Source organism: Drosophila gunungcola, assembly GCF_025200985.1.
Source record: "Drosophila gunungcola strain Sukarami chromosome 3L unlocalized genomic scaffold, Dgunungcola_SK_2 000005F, whole genome shotgun sequence".
Classification (NCBI taxonomy): domain Eukaryota; kingdom Metazoa; phylum Arthropoda; class Insecta; order Diptera; family Drosophilidae; genus Drosophila; species Drosophila gunungcola.
Window position 1 is genome coordinate 588,541 of NW_026453180.1, and position 18,632 is coordinate 607,172.

An 18,632-nucleotide genomic window follows, 5' to 3' on the forward strand; every position below is an offset into this window, starting at 1 on the left:
AATTGGCCATTTGAAGTATCATTTCAATTTTCGGCCCAGCTGTCATTTGCACAGGGCGAATCCACAAATGGGAGGGCAACCAAAGTCGTTTGCCATTAGTTTCAATTAATCTTACACATGTAGACAAACGTAATGTTGATGGCAACTCAACGAGTTTGACAAGAAGAAGGTGAAGTTACCTAAAAGTGAGTAAAGTTACCAAAAAAGAGGAGAGATGGGGTAGGAAAAGTAACCAAAAAAGTGTTACACTGATAAAACAAATTGTAGATGTTAAAACAAATTTATTCCTGTTGTATTATATGTTATTATATTTCATAATCAATTGAATATAAAATTATAATATTTATAATAATGCATCAAAATTGCTTGATTTAATCATAAAAACTTGTAACAAACGTAGAAAACATTGGATTTAAAATATGAGGTTTTTCTACTCATTAACTTAAATTAAATATTTCATGTAAAAATATCTATTCCAAAAAAAATCAAATAGTTCAAAAAACTAAGAACAGCAATAAATTAATTAAATTGAGCATGAAATATTTAAAAAATGTAATATTTTCACATTTAAAACAACTAAAGCAAAAAGTATTTTATTTAAATAGGAAAAACTTGTATATACTACGTTTATTTTACGAGTGTAATGTAATCAACCAGAGGAGGAGAAATAGGCAAAGTTGCCAAGTCGCTGCAATGCGAAATGGCTTTTCAATTTCAGGACTCAGCCTTTGACACTTTGCCAATTAACACTTTCCTGGTTACCAGCTACCATTTTTGTTTATATTGGGGCCTTCGGTTACTCCCAATCCTTTTGTCGGCTGGAGCAGCCCAGGAGGCAATTATCCTGTCAGGAAGTCTGCCGTACGCAGCCGAAGCAGGTAGCAAAACAAAATGCCAGCAAAAACAAAGAGCGGTTCATTTAACTGGCACTGCCGGCACCCCAAATTTCCGGCCTTTCGCACGTGAGTCAGTGGCAATGGCAACCCTTGTTTTGACCCTAATGTCATGGCAACCGCTCGGCAATTCGAAAGCCAAAACGGGAGAGTTGTGTGGAAAATCGGGGTAAAATTTTCACTCAGAACGTGAGGAACCGCGGCGAAGTGAGGTCATGAGCCACCGGTATGAGCATGGAAATACCAGAAACCGTGTCCCTGCGCAAGTTTCGCGACTTCTCGGCGCGCCAGAAGCAGGAGCTGTACGAGACGCTCCTCGAGTTGGCCGAATCCATCGAGGAGCTGCCCAAGAAGTCGCTGCGGAAGACCCTGGAACTCACACTGGCCGTCTTGGAGTACAAGGGCGAGCAGGTGCAGCGGCTGCAGGACCAGAGTGCTGGCGCTGGAGGATCCTCTGACCGCCGCCTGCAGGACGAGAACGAGAAGCTGAAGCGAATGCTGCAGAAGCTGGAGGACGAACGCGATGGCCAGAAAAGCAAGACAAAGGAGGTGCCCACTAGATTATATAATGAAGATTATATAGTGAAAGCAATTCATTTTAACCCTATATTTGCATTAGTTAGGGGAGGAAATCCGCCAGTTGGAGCTGCGTTTAAGGGAAGCAGCCCAGCAGGCCGAGGCCAGCGACAAGGACTCGTCGGATCCCTTGTCCGAGTTGGACAAACAGGAGCAGCTACTCCAGAACATCGACTCAAAGAATAAACACATCAAGAGGCTGCTCAAGGAAATTGAGGTGGGTTAGCTTTACTTTAGGAAAATACTTATTTAAAAGATCATGTAAACAAAAGAAATGTAATTTAAAATTTACATTTCGATTGAGTTGAACTGTTGCTATTTAAGCTTTTATTATGACGGTTTTAATCTATGTTTTTAAAGTCACATTTTTATTTAAGGTTTTAAGGTTTCTTTATGTTTTTGAATTGGAATTTTTGGTAATACTTTTCTAGGTTTAATTTATGTTCTTGAATTGAAATTTTTGGTAATAAATTTTTAGTTGAAGTTATAATCATTAAACAAAATGTCTTTAACTTGACAAACATTTTGTACGTATTAATGTTTATAAATATTTTTGAATATGAATTGGTATTAATACATTTGTTAGTTAAAGTTTATATATTTATTAAATATAATGTCTTCAATTTAGACGCTCCAAAACCAAAACATAGCTCAATCCAAGACCATAGTGCTCCACGAACGAGAGCTGCAGAACATCAAGGCCAATCTTGTGCAGCTCAGCCAGGACATCACCAAAGTGGAGCAGGAGCGGAAATCCCTAAAGCAAAAGGAGCAGCAGCAGAGCCTGGAGATCACTCGACTGGAGGGCAATGTGACCTTCCTGGAGGTGGAACGTGAAAAACAGGAGTTGGAAATGCGGCAGTTCCTGGACAAATACGAGACGAAGTCACTGGGTTGGAGGCAGGCGCTCGAGGATCGAGACAGGGAGTTGGAACGCCTCAAGAAACAGCTGGAGGGCAAGAGCATCAGCTCGGTGCAGACCACTTCCTCCGGTAGCCACAGTCAACAGGAGGAGGAGCACGTAAAGCTAAGACATGTAAGTAGAATTTTCTTTTCATTTCTTAATTTTGGGGCTTAACAAAGCATTAAATTAATATCTAACCAAAAATTGCATCTTGTTTTCCATGTTCTTGATATATTTAATTTGTTAAACATTTAAATAGAAGCAGTAAAAAAATCGTTAAAAAATTAATATTACTAGAAAAACAAAGTTTTCAATTTTCTTGTTTCAAATTTTAATAAGAAATGGAATATTATAAAAATATTTCTAGCAGAAGTGTAAATGTAAAAATAAAGCTTAGATCTTAATTTTTATGATTTCATTAATTAAAATTACAAATTTGTAACTCGAAATCCAATTCCAATCCCGAACAGCTTTTGGAATCTCGGGAGCAGCTCATTGAGAAGCTGGAGGCGAGGCTCAAGACGATGGCGGAGGAGATGGTCAGCTCCACCCGGGTGATGAACCAGTTGAGCCTCGAAAAGGAGCGATATCAGGATCCCGAGCAGCCGCGTGCCTGCTGTCAGCTGATCGAGGAGCGGCTCCGAGTGGCCAATGCCCGCAATCTGGAGCTGTCGGCAATGCTGGAGGCCTCCGAGCAGGACAATGTCCTCAAGTCGAAGCAGGCACTTCATGCCCTGAATGCCCTGGAATGCTACAAAAAAGGTGAGGATGGCTTGGTGCCAGCACTACGACGCTGCTCGGGATTGGAACAGAAGCTAGCAGGACGCGATAAGCAACTAAGGACCTACATCCAGGAGTTGAATTCCCTGCACGAAGTGGTGCAGGAAAACGAGCTGTTGCGAGCCCAACTCAAAATACCCAAAGATGTGGTCATTTTGGCCAAAATGTGCATTCCAAGCAGCGCAACAAGGACAAACAGATCGAGCGGTTGAGCCTTAAATTGCGAACTTCCGAGGAACTGCGTCTGCAACTGAAGCTGGACAAGAGTGAGCTGAGGTAAGTAGGTTGTTATTATATTTATTTCAGTTACACTTAATTTCTTTGGCCAGACGAAAGCTACTGGAGCTGCAACAGGATCAACCAAAGCGATTGGACGAATCCTTGCAGGCGCCCAGCGAAGTGGGTGAAGTTCCCGCCAGTGTGGCAGTTCCCCTGGAGAATTCCCCAAGACGTGGCCAGGGCGATGGAGCAGCCAGCTCGGAGATGCAAAACCGATACGATGAAGTCTTGGCCGAAAATGAGACACTGCGCTCCGGCATGTACGAGATTTTGGAGAAGTTGAGGGAGTACGATGGTGAGTTTAAAAGCCTTAAGTTAACTTTAACTTTACAAACATATTCGTGAGCATTTTTAAAATGCTTGGACATTTATTTGCTTAAAGTTTTTTTGTTTTAGGATTGTTTTAATTTGTTTGACCACTTTACCATTTGGTTTCCCTTTTTTTCAGCCACTTCCGAGCACATAACCATCGATTCCGAGCTACTGCGCCGTCTAATCGAAGCTCTTCCCAGTGGCACGGCCCCTCCACAGCGCCTCCAGGGTCAACTTCTGGAGCTGAAGGCCCGGGAGGAGGCACTGCGTCAATTGCTGCAGCAGCAGAACTACAGCGACTCGGAAACGGGTGAATTGTCCTCCGTGCAAAGTCTTGGCGATGTGCCGGAAATGCCAGAGGAACATGCCGATGTGGAGGATCCCCATATTAATACAGCCACAAGGCCAAGTTCTCCAACTGAAGCCACAGAGGGACTACACAGACCTACCATAACAGATACCCAACAGGAACCCAGAGCTGAGGATCTGGCAGAACTCTCCATTCTTCGAAAGCATTACGAGGAACTGCGTCTTCACATGTCCGCCGATGGCAGTGAATTAGTGAGTCAAAATCAACAGCTTCACGATAAATTAATAACTTTGGAGTTGCAACTGGAAAAGCAAGGGAATTCCTATAGTTATATGAGAAGAGACTACGATCAATTGCTCACAGAGTCGAGAAAACAGGAACAAAGATTTATAGAGGACAAGGCATCCTTAGCCATAAATATAGAGCAGCAAAAGAGTGAACTATTAGCCACTAGAAATCAATTAAAGAAGGTTACAAGTATAAATTTATATACCTACGAAGAGCAGCAAAAGTTGGAGCAACGCAATGCCATTTTGAGTATGCAACTTGGTCAGGCGGTGGAGCAAATGCTGGGCGAATTAAAACCCTCGGATTTATGTACAGAGTATGGCATTATCAAGGAAAACTATCAGTTGGATTATATCACAGCTGAGGACTTTGAAAAGCAACAGCAGGAATTGGTCAACTGGCGGAGTAAACAGGAGGAACTGCAAAGGGAAACCAAACAGTTGGAGGGTCTACTTCAGGTGGCCAACGAACAGGTTGGTTATTCTATTTTTTTAATATTTATTATATTTTACCTTTTAATTTTTGGTAATTCCCCAGATTCATTCCCAGCAAAAGCTACTCAATGAGATCACCGATAACCACATTAATCTGCGTCATCTGGTGGCAGATCTTCAAAGTAGTTCCGATGAGAAACTTATGTTGGCCAAGGTTCAAAGGGATTTGGACAGTGGTAAGTCTCTTATTGTTAATTTATAATTTATTAGAATTAAATGGAAATACATTTTAATCACGTTATTTAACTGGATTTGGCAGTGTGTTGATTTCTAAGTTAAGGTGAAAAGTTTTTATATATACATCAAAAAGATTAGAGCGAAAAAAAGTCAATTGACTGGCTAAATGGCTTAACGCCCAGAATTATTTTTAGAAGTTTCTTTCCAACTGACCATCAGTTTGTTGTTATAATAATAAAATATATAATATAGAAAATTGTAAGTGATAATAAATTGTATATTCCTTGGAATTGATTATAGTATTTAATATGTAATATTTAATAAATATATTTTAGTCAAAGCTGAGTGCTCTCGCTTGGAAACAGAGCGTGAGCAACTGCAGCAAAAGGCGGACTCCCTGCAAAGCCAACTCTTGGCCAGCGAGTTATCCTTGAAACAAACGCAAGAGGACTTCCAGCAGGAGCGCTGCAATAGCGATATTAAGCACAGGTAAAATCCATTAATATTTAAATAAATTAAATACATTTCTAAATTAATTTTTTTTATTAATTTGTTAGATTCCTCCAGCATTCCTTGTCTATGCTCAAAGATAAATATGCCAAATTTACGCCACTGGTCTTCCTCACCAACTTTGTGTTCGCCTACCAAAAGTTCCAACGCCGCTTGGAGGAGGAGCAAGTGCAGCTGCGTCTGGCAGATCACTCTGCCCTAATTGAGGAAGTATCCACAGTGGTTCAGGCCAAGATTGCACCCAAAGAGGAGAGTTCCCAGCAGCTGGTGAAGCTCATTAAATCTGAAACGCAGACGAGACTCTTGGAACAGCGTTGTGAGATTCTGCAGACCAAACAGGAGGAGCTCCTCCGGGAACTGGGTGAATTGAGGCTACGTCAAGCCACCGACACCGAGCATTGGAGTACCATTCAGGCTTTGTTCGGTGAGGGAGTAAGTCAAACCGAATCCAAGGTGGATGCGGAAACTAACACGGATGCAGTGACTCCAATTCCGGCCATGAGGAGAGCCGCCCAACTGATCGACAGGCAATCCTCGCCCATTGGTTCACCGCTCAGGAAACATCCGCAATTGGATAGTGCCACTCAAACGCAGGAGGATACAGTAAAGCTCTCGGAAACGGCAGTCCAAACGAATGGCATTCTCAGCCAGCAGAACCAATCCGTTCAGACCGCCGATGCAGTGGAGGATAAGGAAACCAGGAGAGATTCCGTCCTAGAGCTGCAGAAAATGCAGGAAACGTAAGAGTTAATACAGCTACGGTCAACATAATAGTAGTTTTTTATCTCATGGATAAGGCAAATGAAAGTAGCTTAGAAGCAATTTTTAAATAGAAGTTCGATAAACTAAATGGGATATATATTGAAAACCACATTACAGTCAGTGTAATTAAAATCTTTTAAATAGTTTCGTAGAATACATTTTTTTTTTCAATTTTTAATTTTAAATGACGATAGGTTATGATAATCTTAAATTCTTTTAAAATAATTTACTTTGTATACTAGAAAAATAATTTGTAGGCATTTTTAACAATATTCAAGTTTTTTAAGAAACTAAAGCTATGTGTCCTGATAATCTTTTAGTGATTTTCTTAAATTCTTTTAAAATGATTTACTATTGTTTATTATACGAATACATTTTACAAAGTTTTAACATTTTTATAATTATTATTTTGACCGCAACTGTGTGTCATATAAATTTGTAGATTATATTTATTAATGAATCATAATCTAAAATAGCCTCCTGGAAGCCAATCAACGCATCGAGGTCCTTGGCAAACAATTGGAGGCTTCCAGATCGGTGAGCCGCGAGTCCGAGAGTCCTCACAGTGGAGTGGTGGAGAAGACCATACTCTCCTTCCACACTTTACTCCTCGAGAAGGATCAGTCCATACAGAAGTACCAGGATCTCCTGCAAACTGAAAGGGATCAGAGTCAACAGGCCATCAGTAAACAGGCCGCTGAAAACGAATCACTCAGGGCCACCGTAAACAACCTCAATTTTAATATCAAAACGAAGGATGCGGAAATTCAGGAGCTCAAGGGGAAGTTGGAACTAAAGACCAAGCCAGTTTTGGAGCGTACTCCAACCACAGACTCGAGTTCGAGTTCCGAAAACTCAGTTAATGAACTCACGGATGAGAAAATTGAGGAATTATTTGAGAGCAGCTCGGTGGAGAGGCCTCCAGAAGAGGTTGAAGTGCCAGTGGAAATTCCAGTTAATGAAGAACCCGAAGGAGAAGAGGAAAAACAGGACACTGAGGAGCTCAAGGAACTGCCCACACTTCATAAGCAAATCAAGGATCTGAGGGACAAACTGGATTACAATGAGAAGAGCCTGAAAACTAGGGAGGAAGAAGTGGAAATACTAAAGGATAAGTGAGTTTTCAAGTAGATCATAATATGTAATACTAATCCTAAATTTGGAAAATAGGTTAAAACTCTGCCAGGAGCGTGAAAAATCTGTGGAAAGCAATGTGAGTCCCGAATTGGATCAGCTACGCAACTTTTTGGATGAAAAAGATAGGCACATTAAGGATTTAATGGATACTCTTAAGAACTTCCATGTAAGTATGAGTTCATATATAAAACGAAGTGTGAAACTATTTAAAACATTGAATATGAAAAACTTAAATTCTAAGATTAAATATTTGTTACTTAGATAAAAAAAAAACAATTATCATTTTAATTAACCAATTAAATATTCCTTTTATAATTACATTTATTATAATTTAATACTAGTAGGTTTTTGTTTTAAAAAATATGTTACAATCAAATACGTTTATATTAATTAATTAAATATGTTTTTAAGTAGTTTAAAGTAGGTTTAAGCTAAAAAAAAATAATTGTGTTATATATATGTTATGTGATAACGTTCATATTTTATTTTAAAAAAAATTGTTTTAACTATTTTCTTAACTAACTGAAAATTATCCTCCAGGACGACCAGCAGCGCTATATCAAAGACACTTCCAACTTCTCGGAGGATCAGATAGCCAAGCTGGCTGCCGATCTCAATCGCACGGAGGCCACCAACAAGATCTACCACACCCAGATGGAGGCACTGCGTCGCCAGCTGGCCAATGTGACCCAAAGGGAGAAGCAGGCCCGGGATCTGAGTCAATCCCTGCGGCAGCAGTTACTCAAGCGACCAGTGGTGTCCATTAAAACGGAGTTGAATGCCCGGGTGAAGAACGAGAATCAGCAGAAGCGCATCCAGCAGTTGGAGTCCGATCTGGACGAGGCACGTGGTCAGCTGCAGCGACAGCAAACCCTACTGGAGGCCAAGCGGACGAGGAGTGCCAACGAGGTGCAGCTGTGGGAAAAGCAGAAGAGGTATCAGCAGCAGGCGGAGAAGACCAAGGCCAGGCTGGAGGAGACGGAGTTGGCCCTGGACAAGACGAGGGCTCTCCTTCAAGCAGCTCGGACCACCATTGCCCGTTTGGAGAAGGACAAGCAGATACTCGAATCCAAGCTGGGCAGGAGTGGACCGGCGAGTAATGGCTCCACCAATAACCTCAAATGCTGCCGCACTCCATCCTGCCCCAATCTCCAGCATGTGGGTGTCAATAAGTTCACACCGTCGCCTTCGGAAAGTCCGGAAACCTTTACGGGTCCCAGCAGCGAGTGCAGCTCTCCGGCTCATCATCCCCAGGCCCATGAGAGTGCCCATGACCACTTCTTCGACCAGAGCCAGGCGGATCTCATTGGGGCCCTCAAATCCCGCATTGAGTTGCAGCAGCGCAAGATCATTGCCATGGAACTGGAGGGCAGGGGCAGCAATGCCCTCACCACCGAGCTGGAGAAGATGCAGGAACGGTGCCAGGCCATCGAGGCGCAGAACATCCGACTGGAGGCCCGGAATCTCCAGCTGCAATTGGACTCGGATCTTCTGCGGCAGGGAGACAGCAGCGATCGCTTGCAGAAGAGGATCAAGCACCTGGAGGAGTGAGTATTAAGTGGGGTTCTTTAATTATATCCATTTTTTAAGGGACTCATAAAATAAATCACTTGAAATAAGAAAATTGAGTCTCTTTCGATGATCTATCCATATTCTTTAAGATTTAAAAATTTGTAATTTTTAACGTAATCTTTATGCATAATTTAATAAGATTCATTGGTTAAAAAAATGTTTTTTGAGTTCAGTTTTTTTTTACTCGAAAATAGTTATTGTATTTCGTTTGCTCAAAAAAGAACATTGTTTTTATTATACTCTTATAATATTATAAAAATTGTATTTTGTGATTTCAAACTTGTATACCCATTTTCCTAGCTATATCCTTGCCCTGAAAGAGGAGATGGCTCGCAACGAATCGCGGCGAGAGTTGTGCAAGTGCAGTGGCCTAAAAGTGAATACCAATCAGGGCCAGTCGGCGGAACAGACGATCCTATCGCTTCGCAACCTGGTTGAGAAACTGCGTTCGGAGAACAAGTTCTTAAAGGATGGCCGACGGTCCACGGAGTCCAGGAGCTCCACGGATTCCACACCGGCAGAGGCGACGCGATTGCAGCAGCAAAATGCAGAGGCGCTGGAGAAGATTACCGCACTGCAGCAGGAGTTACAAAAGCGAACCAAGTGCAGTCAATGCGGTGGTCGCAGTAAGGTAAAGTACTGATTAATATATAACACATAAAATTATTTATTTTATAATGGTTCAAACTTAAAAAAGGACGCCGCCAACGAGGAGCTGAAATTCATCAAGGAGCAGCTGCTGAAGAAGACGCAACTCCTGCAAAAGGCGAAAGTCCTGTTGACGCGAGCTGCCGCCAAGGAAAAAGTTCTGAGGGAACAGCTGGCCTTGTGGAAACGAAAGTGCTCCGAGCTCCAAAATGTGCCCGTTATTGATGAAATAAGCGAATAACCACATTTGTATAATAAGATGAATGTTGTACAGCGAAAAGAAAAATAAAACTAATGTTTTTTTCACTTCTGATGGTAATTCAAGCTTGGCGCCTCTTTACAGTGTTGCCAGATCGAGCTAACGTTTGTCAGAGGTGTTAACGTTAACGTCTTCAATTCAAAAGAACTCAAATAATTTTGTATTTAATTCTAAGAAATTAAAAAAAAACTGGTTGAACATCGTAGTATAAATGTTTAGCTAACAAAATTATGATTTTAAAAGCATTTGTTTATTTCACTTCATTATGGCATAAAAGTTTAGATAAATTTAAACTATTGAGATCTAAAGAATTACTATGAACTATAAATATTAAAAATGAATACGACTTAAATAGATGTAGATAAAAATATTTAAATGAGACAGTAAAACCCAACTTACTTTTTAAACCGTGACTTGATCACCAATCATCGCACATCTCTACGCTTATCAATTATGATGCGTAGGAGTGCCCCTAATCGATTGGATTAAACAACAATAAACACCGACAATCAAGAGTTAGTTAAATGAAAGTCTGATTGGACTTTGCATTTCATTCTTTCCGGAGCTCTGTGATCGCGATGTCGTACCAAGGATACCAGCAGCTGCTTGTGGAGCAGCAAGGCAAGCTGCTCGTGGTGAAGTTCAACAATCCGAAGAAGAAGAACGCCATCAACAGGTTCACCTACCAGGAGATGACCCGGGTCTTGACCGAGGTCAACGATGATGAAAGCGTTAGCCTGGTGGTCTTCACCGGAGTTGGCGATATCTTTACGGCCGGAAATGACTTGACACAATCTGCAAACAGCGATGATCTCGATGCCTTCTTCAAACAGTCGAATGCGACATTTAAGGCCATGGTCTTGAGTTTTGTGAACTGTAGGAAGATAGTGTTTGCTTTGGTCAACGGACCGGCAATTGGAATTGGAGCCACCATTGTGGGATTGAGCGATGTGGCCTGGTGCTCAGAAACGGTGAGTTTTTATTGGGTCTCCTGGTATTTTAGATATACTTAATCAGTAATTATTATTTCAGGCCTATTTTCACACCCCTTTCACCAAGTTGGGTCTTGTGCCCGAAGGTGGTTCCTCCTATATGCTGCCCTTAATCTTGGGCCGATCCAAGGCCTCGGAAACGCTGCTACTAAGCGAACCCCTTTCCGCCCAGGAGGCCTATCAGTTCAACTTTGTTTCGCGTATTTTCAAGGCCAGCCAATTGGATTCTGTAGTCTGGCCCAAGTTGCGTCAGTATTCCGAGTTACCCCAAAACTCTCTGCTACAAGGAAAACGCCTCGTCAAGGAGGGATTCCTGGAGAATCTCCTTAAGGCCAACGAAGCCGAGTGCAAACAACTGCTACTGCAGTTTCAACATTCCGAATTCGCCCAGGCCATCATGGATTTCGCCAGCCGTAAAATCAAATCCAAGTTGTGATTAGTTGTTTAGTTATATTAGGCTTGTCGAAATATAGCTAGTATGTTTGTTTAAAAAGAGATCAACAAATGAACCTCCTGCGATTAGATTAAAGGTATTAATTGCTGTATTTTAAGACCTATCGCAATGGTTTAATCTTCTTGAGTGTACCAGTGTATATGTATGTACTTGGAAACCCATGCAAAAATGCCTCTTGGTGTGAACAAACGAACATTATCTTGGCAAATTATATCAGTTCATTTAAACTGTTTTATACAAATAGATTATAAAAGAAAGGTTTTTGTTCAAGTCCACGATACTTAACGTAACTACAGTCTATTTCTTATTTAAAATAATAAAAGAAATATTTTTTTTAATTTCTGTTTTGTGTTTTTTAATGCATAACATAAATAAGACTGATAAGCATAAATTTCAAATAAAATGCAACCATCTGGCAACCACCCTGGATTTATCGGAGCGCCAATCGATTTTTGCCGCTCATATCGCTTTTGAATTCAGTTTGCGCTCGTTTATAGTTCACTTTATTATTGCATACATACGAGTATTCATTTATTAACATATCATTTCGTTCGTGTGTGTGTGAGTGTATGTATATAATATGTATATGACCGTATTGCACTTTATAATAGTTCAACATTGAGTAGTTCCCACAGGAGTTCAAACACCTGCTGCAAAAGCATGGTGATAATGAACTTGTAGTGACTTAGATTACACTATGCTTTACATTCCTGTATCAATAACTCTGACATTGTGACATTCTGCTAGGGAAATTCGTTGGCCTTTATCTCTCTTTTCCGTTTTTTCCGATTTTCCAATTTTCAGAGTTCCATTCCATATACTCCACCTTAATAGTACACTTAATCCTAGGCGTGCCTGCTCATGTACAAATTGTTGATAGACGTAGAAACATATCTATAATAGCCACTTAAACTTAGGCTGCCTTTTAATTTTTTAGTTATTTCTAATAACTGCCCTATCCAATTCAGAATCTTTACAATTAATCAACAAAAAGTGCTACAGGTTAAACGATGTTATCTCAATTTGTTTACTCCCACTTAACCTACCGAAAGTAATCGGGAACCTTAGCTAATAAACTCCCCCCCTAAATTACTTAGCACCAGAAGTGCCACGAGCACCACCAGATGACACCACGTTTTCCGCATTCCACTCGCACCACCATGATGCAATTCGGCAAAGCTTTCGCCTGGAAAGATGCAATTGATTATCTATAATTCACTTAAATATAAGTATACCCCACTCACCATTCAGAATGTGCACCACTATGGTAAAGTTCTGGAACTCGCTGATGGAGCATGTGTAGTTGCCAGAATCCGTTTTACTTATCTTGGCTATGGAAAGCGTTGAGTTGGCTCCATCCTCCATCAGTTCCGTTTTGACGCTAAAATAAGGTTTTTAATAACATTTTTTAATAATCTTGATACTTGTAAAAAACCTCTTCAAATGACTTGAAATACTCTTAATTCGAAATTAATTTATAACCTGATTACAACTAAAAGCATTACATTTTAATGCAGATTAACATACAAATGGTTGATTTCAAAACTACACAACCTTTTTTTTATTAGTGTGACATTGTCAAAAACTATTTTTCAAAAAGGCTAAATATATTTAAGAATAATATAAAAACATGTTTTCATAATTTGCATAAGCCATTTAGAACTTTTATTTATTTTCGGCTTTTAAAAGTCTTAATTGAATATTATATATATTGCACACTCACCTCACTCCCCCTCGAGTTACGTCATAGTTGAGGATGTTGTCGATGTGCTTCCAGAAAACCACAGAACTGGTCATGGCCACATTTCGCACCACACAGGACAGCTGCAGGGTGGAGTCGATCTCGTAGTATTTCTCCTGGAGCGGATCCCCCACCTCGTCCACTATCATCACCTTAGGAGCTGTTCAAAGTCCTTTTTTTATCATTGTTCATACTTATTTTCAGAGCTTAGATTTTACCATTCACATGCAGGTTGATTTGAATGACGCGGGGCGGATGGGTCGAGATCTGGCACTCATATATGGCCTCGTCGTCCTTCTTCACGTTGGTTATCTTCAGTCGCCAGTTGTTGGGGTACTGGAACTCTATTTTGTAGCGATTATCACCCGTATATGTGTGCATGCCCACGGTCAGCAGGTCCAGGGCATTATCCTCAGCCTGCGTATTGTGGCGCACCCAAGAGACCTAATATCGGAGAAGATTTTAAATATTTATATCTCAAGGTAGCTACAAATTTAGGAATCAGAACCTGCAAAATGTTCAAGCAGGTAACATGTTTCCTTATAACATAAACTTTAATATATGTAAATAAAAAGAATAAATAAATTATTTGGTTTTTGACATTGTTAACCCTTTTGCTGTTCTTTTTATCACATAAAATTGTTTATATTTAATTTTGTCTTCCCATATATTTGATTGTATATCAAAAAACTTTCAATTTGATAATAGGTGTAAAGAAAACAAGCTAAGAAACGACATTTCCTGAAGGGCAGATTAAGATTAAGACGACATTAAAAAATATATTATCAATTTTCTGTAAAATCAAAACAATTTTTCAACGGCATGGCTGACGAAATTCCTAAATTAGTTGCATTGAAAAGTTGCACTAAGTTTTGCTGGCTAACCGCAAGAACCACTTCCGTCTTTTGTGCCCAGCGACAGCTTCAGTTTTTTGCAGCTCGCTTGAAAACGAAAAATTTCACCAGCACCAACTTTATCAAACATTGCAGAGCTAGGGAAGGGTAAAAAGTTTTGTCTATTGACAAAACTAAAATCGTTTTTATGTAGTTATCTTTTCGCTTTATACACGAAGGTCCTATCTTTATTAATTTAAGTACTAAATGAGAGTTATGAGTTATGGCAAAAAATCTTTTAATTTAAAAAGAAAAATTAAATGAATACAATTTCGTACCGATTAATTAAAATTTGTAATATAAATTTTACATTATTAAATGAATTTATTTAAAAATTGTATGTGTTTTTTAAACTGTTAATATTGAATTGGCACTGGACTATTTTTTTGACTTCTTATCTTTTACAGAAAAAGTTATAAAATTTAAAGTAAAAAAACTAAGAAAATGTCTTTTAAGGAGATATAATAAATTTTGTTGATTTTAAGCGAGAAGCCAAACTTACAGTCTTATCCTGCAGCAAGGAGATCCTGCAGTTTAGGTGGATGCTGGAGCCCGCCTGAACGGTGAGATTGGTGGCCTGGCCCAGTCGCTGCACATCCTCGAAGTGGGGACCATACCTAAAGGGGGTCATCATGGGGATATGTACACCCTGCTCTCTGAAGGATCAAGATTGCACACCCAGAAACTCACCTCTGATCGTGATGGTGATGCTTGTTGGCCGAGGAGAACGTGTCGAAGATGTAGTTCAGCATGGGGGCATCCGTTTTCTGGCCCTTGAACAGCGGATGCTTGCTGTCCACCTTAACGGCGGAGTTGCGGACATGACCAGTGCTCCGGTTTCTCGCCGCCTCCGTGGGCGTGGCCAGGGCGGATGACGAAGTGGCGGTGGCCACTGTGGCCGGCACTAAGGCATTTACATTCTGGCTGCCAATCTGCTGGAAGGAGTTCTTCCGCCCCGAAGAATCGGGCGCCACTGTGCCCGATCCCGACTGCAGGGACAACGACTCCAGATCCTGGCCCTTGGATGGACTGTCCTGAGGATCGAGGATCGGCACCGAGGATGTCTGGCCCTGGGGGATCGCATAATCCAAATCATCCGCAGCCTGACTGCTCCCATCCGCTGGAAAGGAGTTATCGCTTTCCTTCGAATCTGGGTTTCGTGGTTGCGGGGGGAAGAAGAGAAAGTAGAAAGGAGATACGGAGAAAGTTGAGAATTGATGACATGGCTCAACCACTCATGTGTGTATCTGTATCTGTAAATGTATCTGTACCTGCATGTCTATATGTATATGCTAATGTGTGCGGGGGACTTTGTTTGTTCGGTGCGGGTACACTGAAACCCATCGGGATTAGACAAATGTTTTGGATTGCTTCAACAAAAAGTAAACAAGGAAATATTTTCTCGGTCATCAGTTGCGTTGGTGTCAGTCAAAGTCAAATGTCTTGTCTGGCATATCTAATTTATGGCCTTAAAGTTTAGATAATTTCAACATGGCTGAAAAGTTTGACAGTCAAACTTCTCTAGCTTGGAATCTCTATGAGTCGAACTAGTTTTATTGGCCATAAAAGTATAAATACCGATAAAATCAACTCTATAACTTGTGGTCTGCATAACGTTAACTTAATGTAATGTTTCAAGTTTTGGAAGTTCGACTGAGTTTTAAATAATTTGAGATTTAATATGTTTTCGGCCGTCATAGCAAAAGTTGTATTACAATAATTCCTTAAAATACCTGATAATATAATGAACAAATTAAAGTCAGTCAAGCAATATATTATTTTTTCATTTTCCATACTTATGTAGCTTTCCATTTATAAACGAATTTTTTTACCCAACTCGTAATAATATAATATATTTTTAATATTTTCAGTGGCTAAATAAAAGTGCAAAGGCAATTTAAGACAAAAGTTTTTAAAACAAAAAAACTATGAAACGAAAAGCAACGATGTTGCTCGGCTTTGACATTTAACTTATCATTTCAGAGGCAAACAAAAAAATGTTTCAAAAAAGTTGTCTACTTTGTTTTTATACAACAATAATAAAAAATGTAATCTTAAAGGCTTTTAATTAAATTTATAGCCTATTTTAATATCATATAGTATAATATTATATTTTATATCATGTTATGTTATTATCCCCATAAATTATGCAAAGTTTAAGCTTTGAACATTGTTGCAGAATTAAAAATGTAATACATTTAAATTTTTAAGTATGTTTGCATACATTTATCTTATTAAATATATACTCACAGAGTGCTCAAATTTGATTAAAGTAAATTAATTACCGCTTCAACAACAGCATCTTCAATGTTTGCATAAAATCCGTTTAAATTAGCACGAATGTTGAATATTGATAAACAACAGGTTTCGCTTTATGAGCCAATAATGTTGACATTGACCCATTTAAAAATCTTTGACTTTCAAAAGCTGACGTTTTTGGAACATGATTTGTTCTACGCTATGTTGTTTTAAGACCACTAAATATGCCTTAAGCTAATTTAAAAAAACTATTTAAATATAACCCTTTTAATAGTCTACACATATTTTTTAAAAACACTTATCATTGCCTCAAAATATGTAAAATATATATTAAATAAGACCAATTAAATGCCTGAATTGAGCTAAGTACTTACACCTTTAAAAGCCAACACATGTTTTTTAAGACCCCAAAACATTCCTTAAACCTAAGTAAAATATCATCAAAATAACACCAATTGAGTGCCTGAATTAAGATACAAATATTTAAATACTAACACCTTTAATAGTCTACACATGTTTTTTAACTGTCAACTGGAGACACATATTTGTATTAAGATTTAAATAGCCCTAGTAATGTTGACCTCCTTGCTGTAATCACAGCTATATCAGCGTCCAAATAAGTTATCCCATTGAGAACATGTGGAATTGCACAATGTACATTTGACACCGGTATCCAAAGACAATAATGACGGCGAACCGATTGAGTCAGCAGGATAATTGAAAACCAATTATATAATTATGCACTAACCGCATTCGAGGCTTGCAACTAGCAATTTTGAAATTATTTGTGCAGATGGGGCACCTACCGTACGTACTCCGTAACGTGGACACCCCGAGGGGGGCGGCAGTGGGCGTGGGCGTGGCAGCAGTCGCTTGCAGGGCAACCTTCGAGGTGTCCAAGTCGAGGTTGGATGGCTCCGGGTCCTGCGGAATCCTGTTAACTGTATCTGTGTCGTGGATGGTTTTGGCCTGGCAAACGAATCCCCAGCCCATGATCGTTGTGATGAGGAGCAGCAGCCTGATCAGGTTCAGGTTGTTTGTGGATGTGAGTGTGGATGTGGATGTGGGACATTCGAGGTGAAGGTCACCGGATGACGCGAACTTATTGCCTTCTATCGTTGATTTAGTTCTGGGTCGCGTTTTTTCAGCTGGTTCATTCAAACGCATTTTGCAATCTGGCGTAGTCGGCTCTAACTAACTGCATTGGACTCGGTTTATTTTTTGCTTTCTTTTTCTTTTTTTCTTTTTATTTTTTCTTTTTTTTATTATATTTTTGCCTTTTTTTTTTTGGGTCACCTATGGCATCGCACGCACTTTGGCCATTTGTTTTTTCGTTTTTCCCTTTTCGCAGTCACGTAAATATCAACTTGATTAATTCACATAAAGCAGGGACAGGATAAGGATATATCCTTATTGATTAACTTAATATGTGTGCTCTAGGAACGATCGTTAAGAAAACTTCACTTTTTAAATTCTTAAATGAATATATATTCGGAATTCACATAGTTAAGTGGACTCACACACCGACTTATACACACCCGAGTAAAATATGCACATGGAGGCGAGGACACACAGATTGAGATTGGATCGAGGAAACGGAAGTTGGGGAATGCATTTGGCAGCGAGGAGCTTCAATCCTCATGCATTCTTCAGATGGACCGAAACGAAGGCAATTGCGAGTCGCAGGGACAACTGCATCACGTACAACAGACGACACCGATTTGGTCGAAATCGGAATATCGGAATATCGGATTTCGGCATCCGGCTCCCAGCGAAGAACGTCAACGCGATTGAAGACTTCGCCAATGACTGGCCATCCAAGTCGCGGCAGGAACCCAGTTGTTGTTGATTTTGTGCTGTTCGCAGCTCGATGCCTTTCGTCCTGTCCGCTCGGCTTCCCCACAGGACGCTCTCTTTCGCTCAAACTGCGCAAGTCCTTCTTTCGTTAAGTTTTTACCCCTAAACGTGGTATTCTTCTGCTTTTTGGTGGGTTCACCTTTCGGAGTTTGGAAGGGGAGTTCTGGGTGGTGAATTGTGTTCCGAAAAATCAGTTTTAGGCGGTCACAAAACAGTATATAGGCATTTAAATCATAAAATAACTGAATCGAGTTTGAAATAAATCATACAGTCACCAATTCATTGGCAGTAGAAATATCATTTTAATCAACAAAGGAATCAAAATTAATATTCTTAAGAATATATTTAATGTTCTTGTTTTGGTAAGTACAGTAAATTCAAGCAGTTTAAGCAGCTATACTCTAGACTCAACATTCCTTAAATCTGTTAAAGGTAAATATTATAAAAAAAATAAATAATTGCTGCCCTATTTGTTTTGTTATTAGAATACAAATAACCAACATAGTTTTCTTTTTTCGTTTTACCTATTCAGGTA

General features: G+C 39.7%; 3 protein-coding genes across 4 annotated transcripts; 2 read left to right on the top strand and 1 right to left on the bottom strand.

Moving 5' to 3' along the window:
* The first annotated feature begins 1,018 nt into the window (after positions 1-1,018).
* LOC128259356 (centrosomal protein cep290) lies at positions 1,019-9,908 on the top strand. The gene is given in 15 exon segments (XM_052991675.1): positions 1,019-1,442; positions 1,513-1,686; positions 2,098-2,505; positions 2,844-3,312; positions 3,315-3,429; positions 3,483-3,727; positions 3,881-4,815; positions 4,880-5,012; positions 5,349-5,502; positions 5,571-6,263; positions 6,762-7,400; positions 7,456-7,588; positions 7,963-8,969; positions 9,295-9,625; positions 9,692-9,908. Coding segments are annotated over 15 exon segments (5,949 nt in total). The 5' UTR covers positions 1,019-1,121; the 3' UTR covers positions 9,884-9,908.
* A 454-nt stretch (positions 9,909-10,362) lies between these two features.
* Positions 10,363-11,398, top strand: LOC128259000 (enoyl-CoA delta isomerase 2). The gene is made up of 2 exons (XM_052991063.1): positions 10,363-10,872; positions 10,934-11,398. Exons 1-2 carry the CDS (start codon positions 10,480-10,482, stop codon positions 11,327-11,329), a joined length of 789 nt encoding a protein of 262 aa, XP_052847023.1. The 5' UTR covers positions 10,363-10,479; the 3' UTR covers positions 11,330-11,398.
* Positions 11,399-11,833: 435 nt separating this feature from the next.
* On the bottom strand, positions 11,834-18,100 carry LOC128259388 (uncharacterized). Of its 2 annotated transcripts, none has more exons than XM_052991725.1 (7): positions 17,056-18,100; positions 14,672-15,131; positions 14,484-14,598; positions 13,307-13,532; positions 13,071-13,248; positions 12,592-12,728; positions 11,834-12,533 (listed from the first exon to the last, which is right to left on the bottom strand). In XM_052991725.1, the coding sequence occupies exons 1-7, from the start codon at positions 17,405-17,407 to the stop codon at positions 12,412-12,414; spliced, it is 1,590 nt and encodes a 529-aa protein (XP_052847685.1). In that variant the 5' UTR covers positions 17,408-18,100; the 3' UTR covers positions 11,834-12,411. The 2 variants fall into 2 exon arrangements, with proteins under 2 accessions (XP_052847685.1, XP_052847684.1); XM_052991724.1 differs by having other exon boundaries at positions 17,047-18,083.
* Positions 18,101-18,632: the final 532 nt, after the last annotated feature.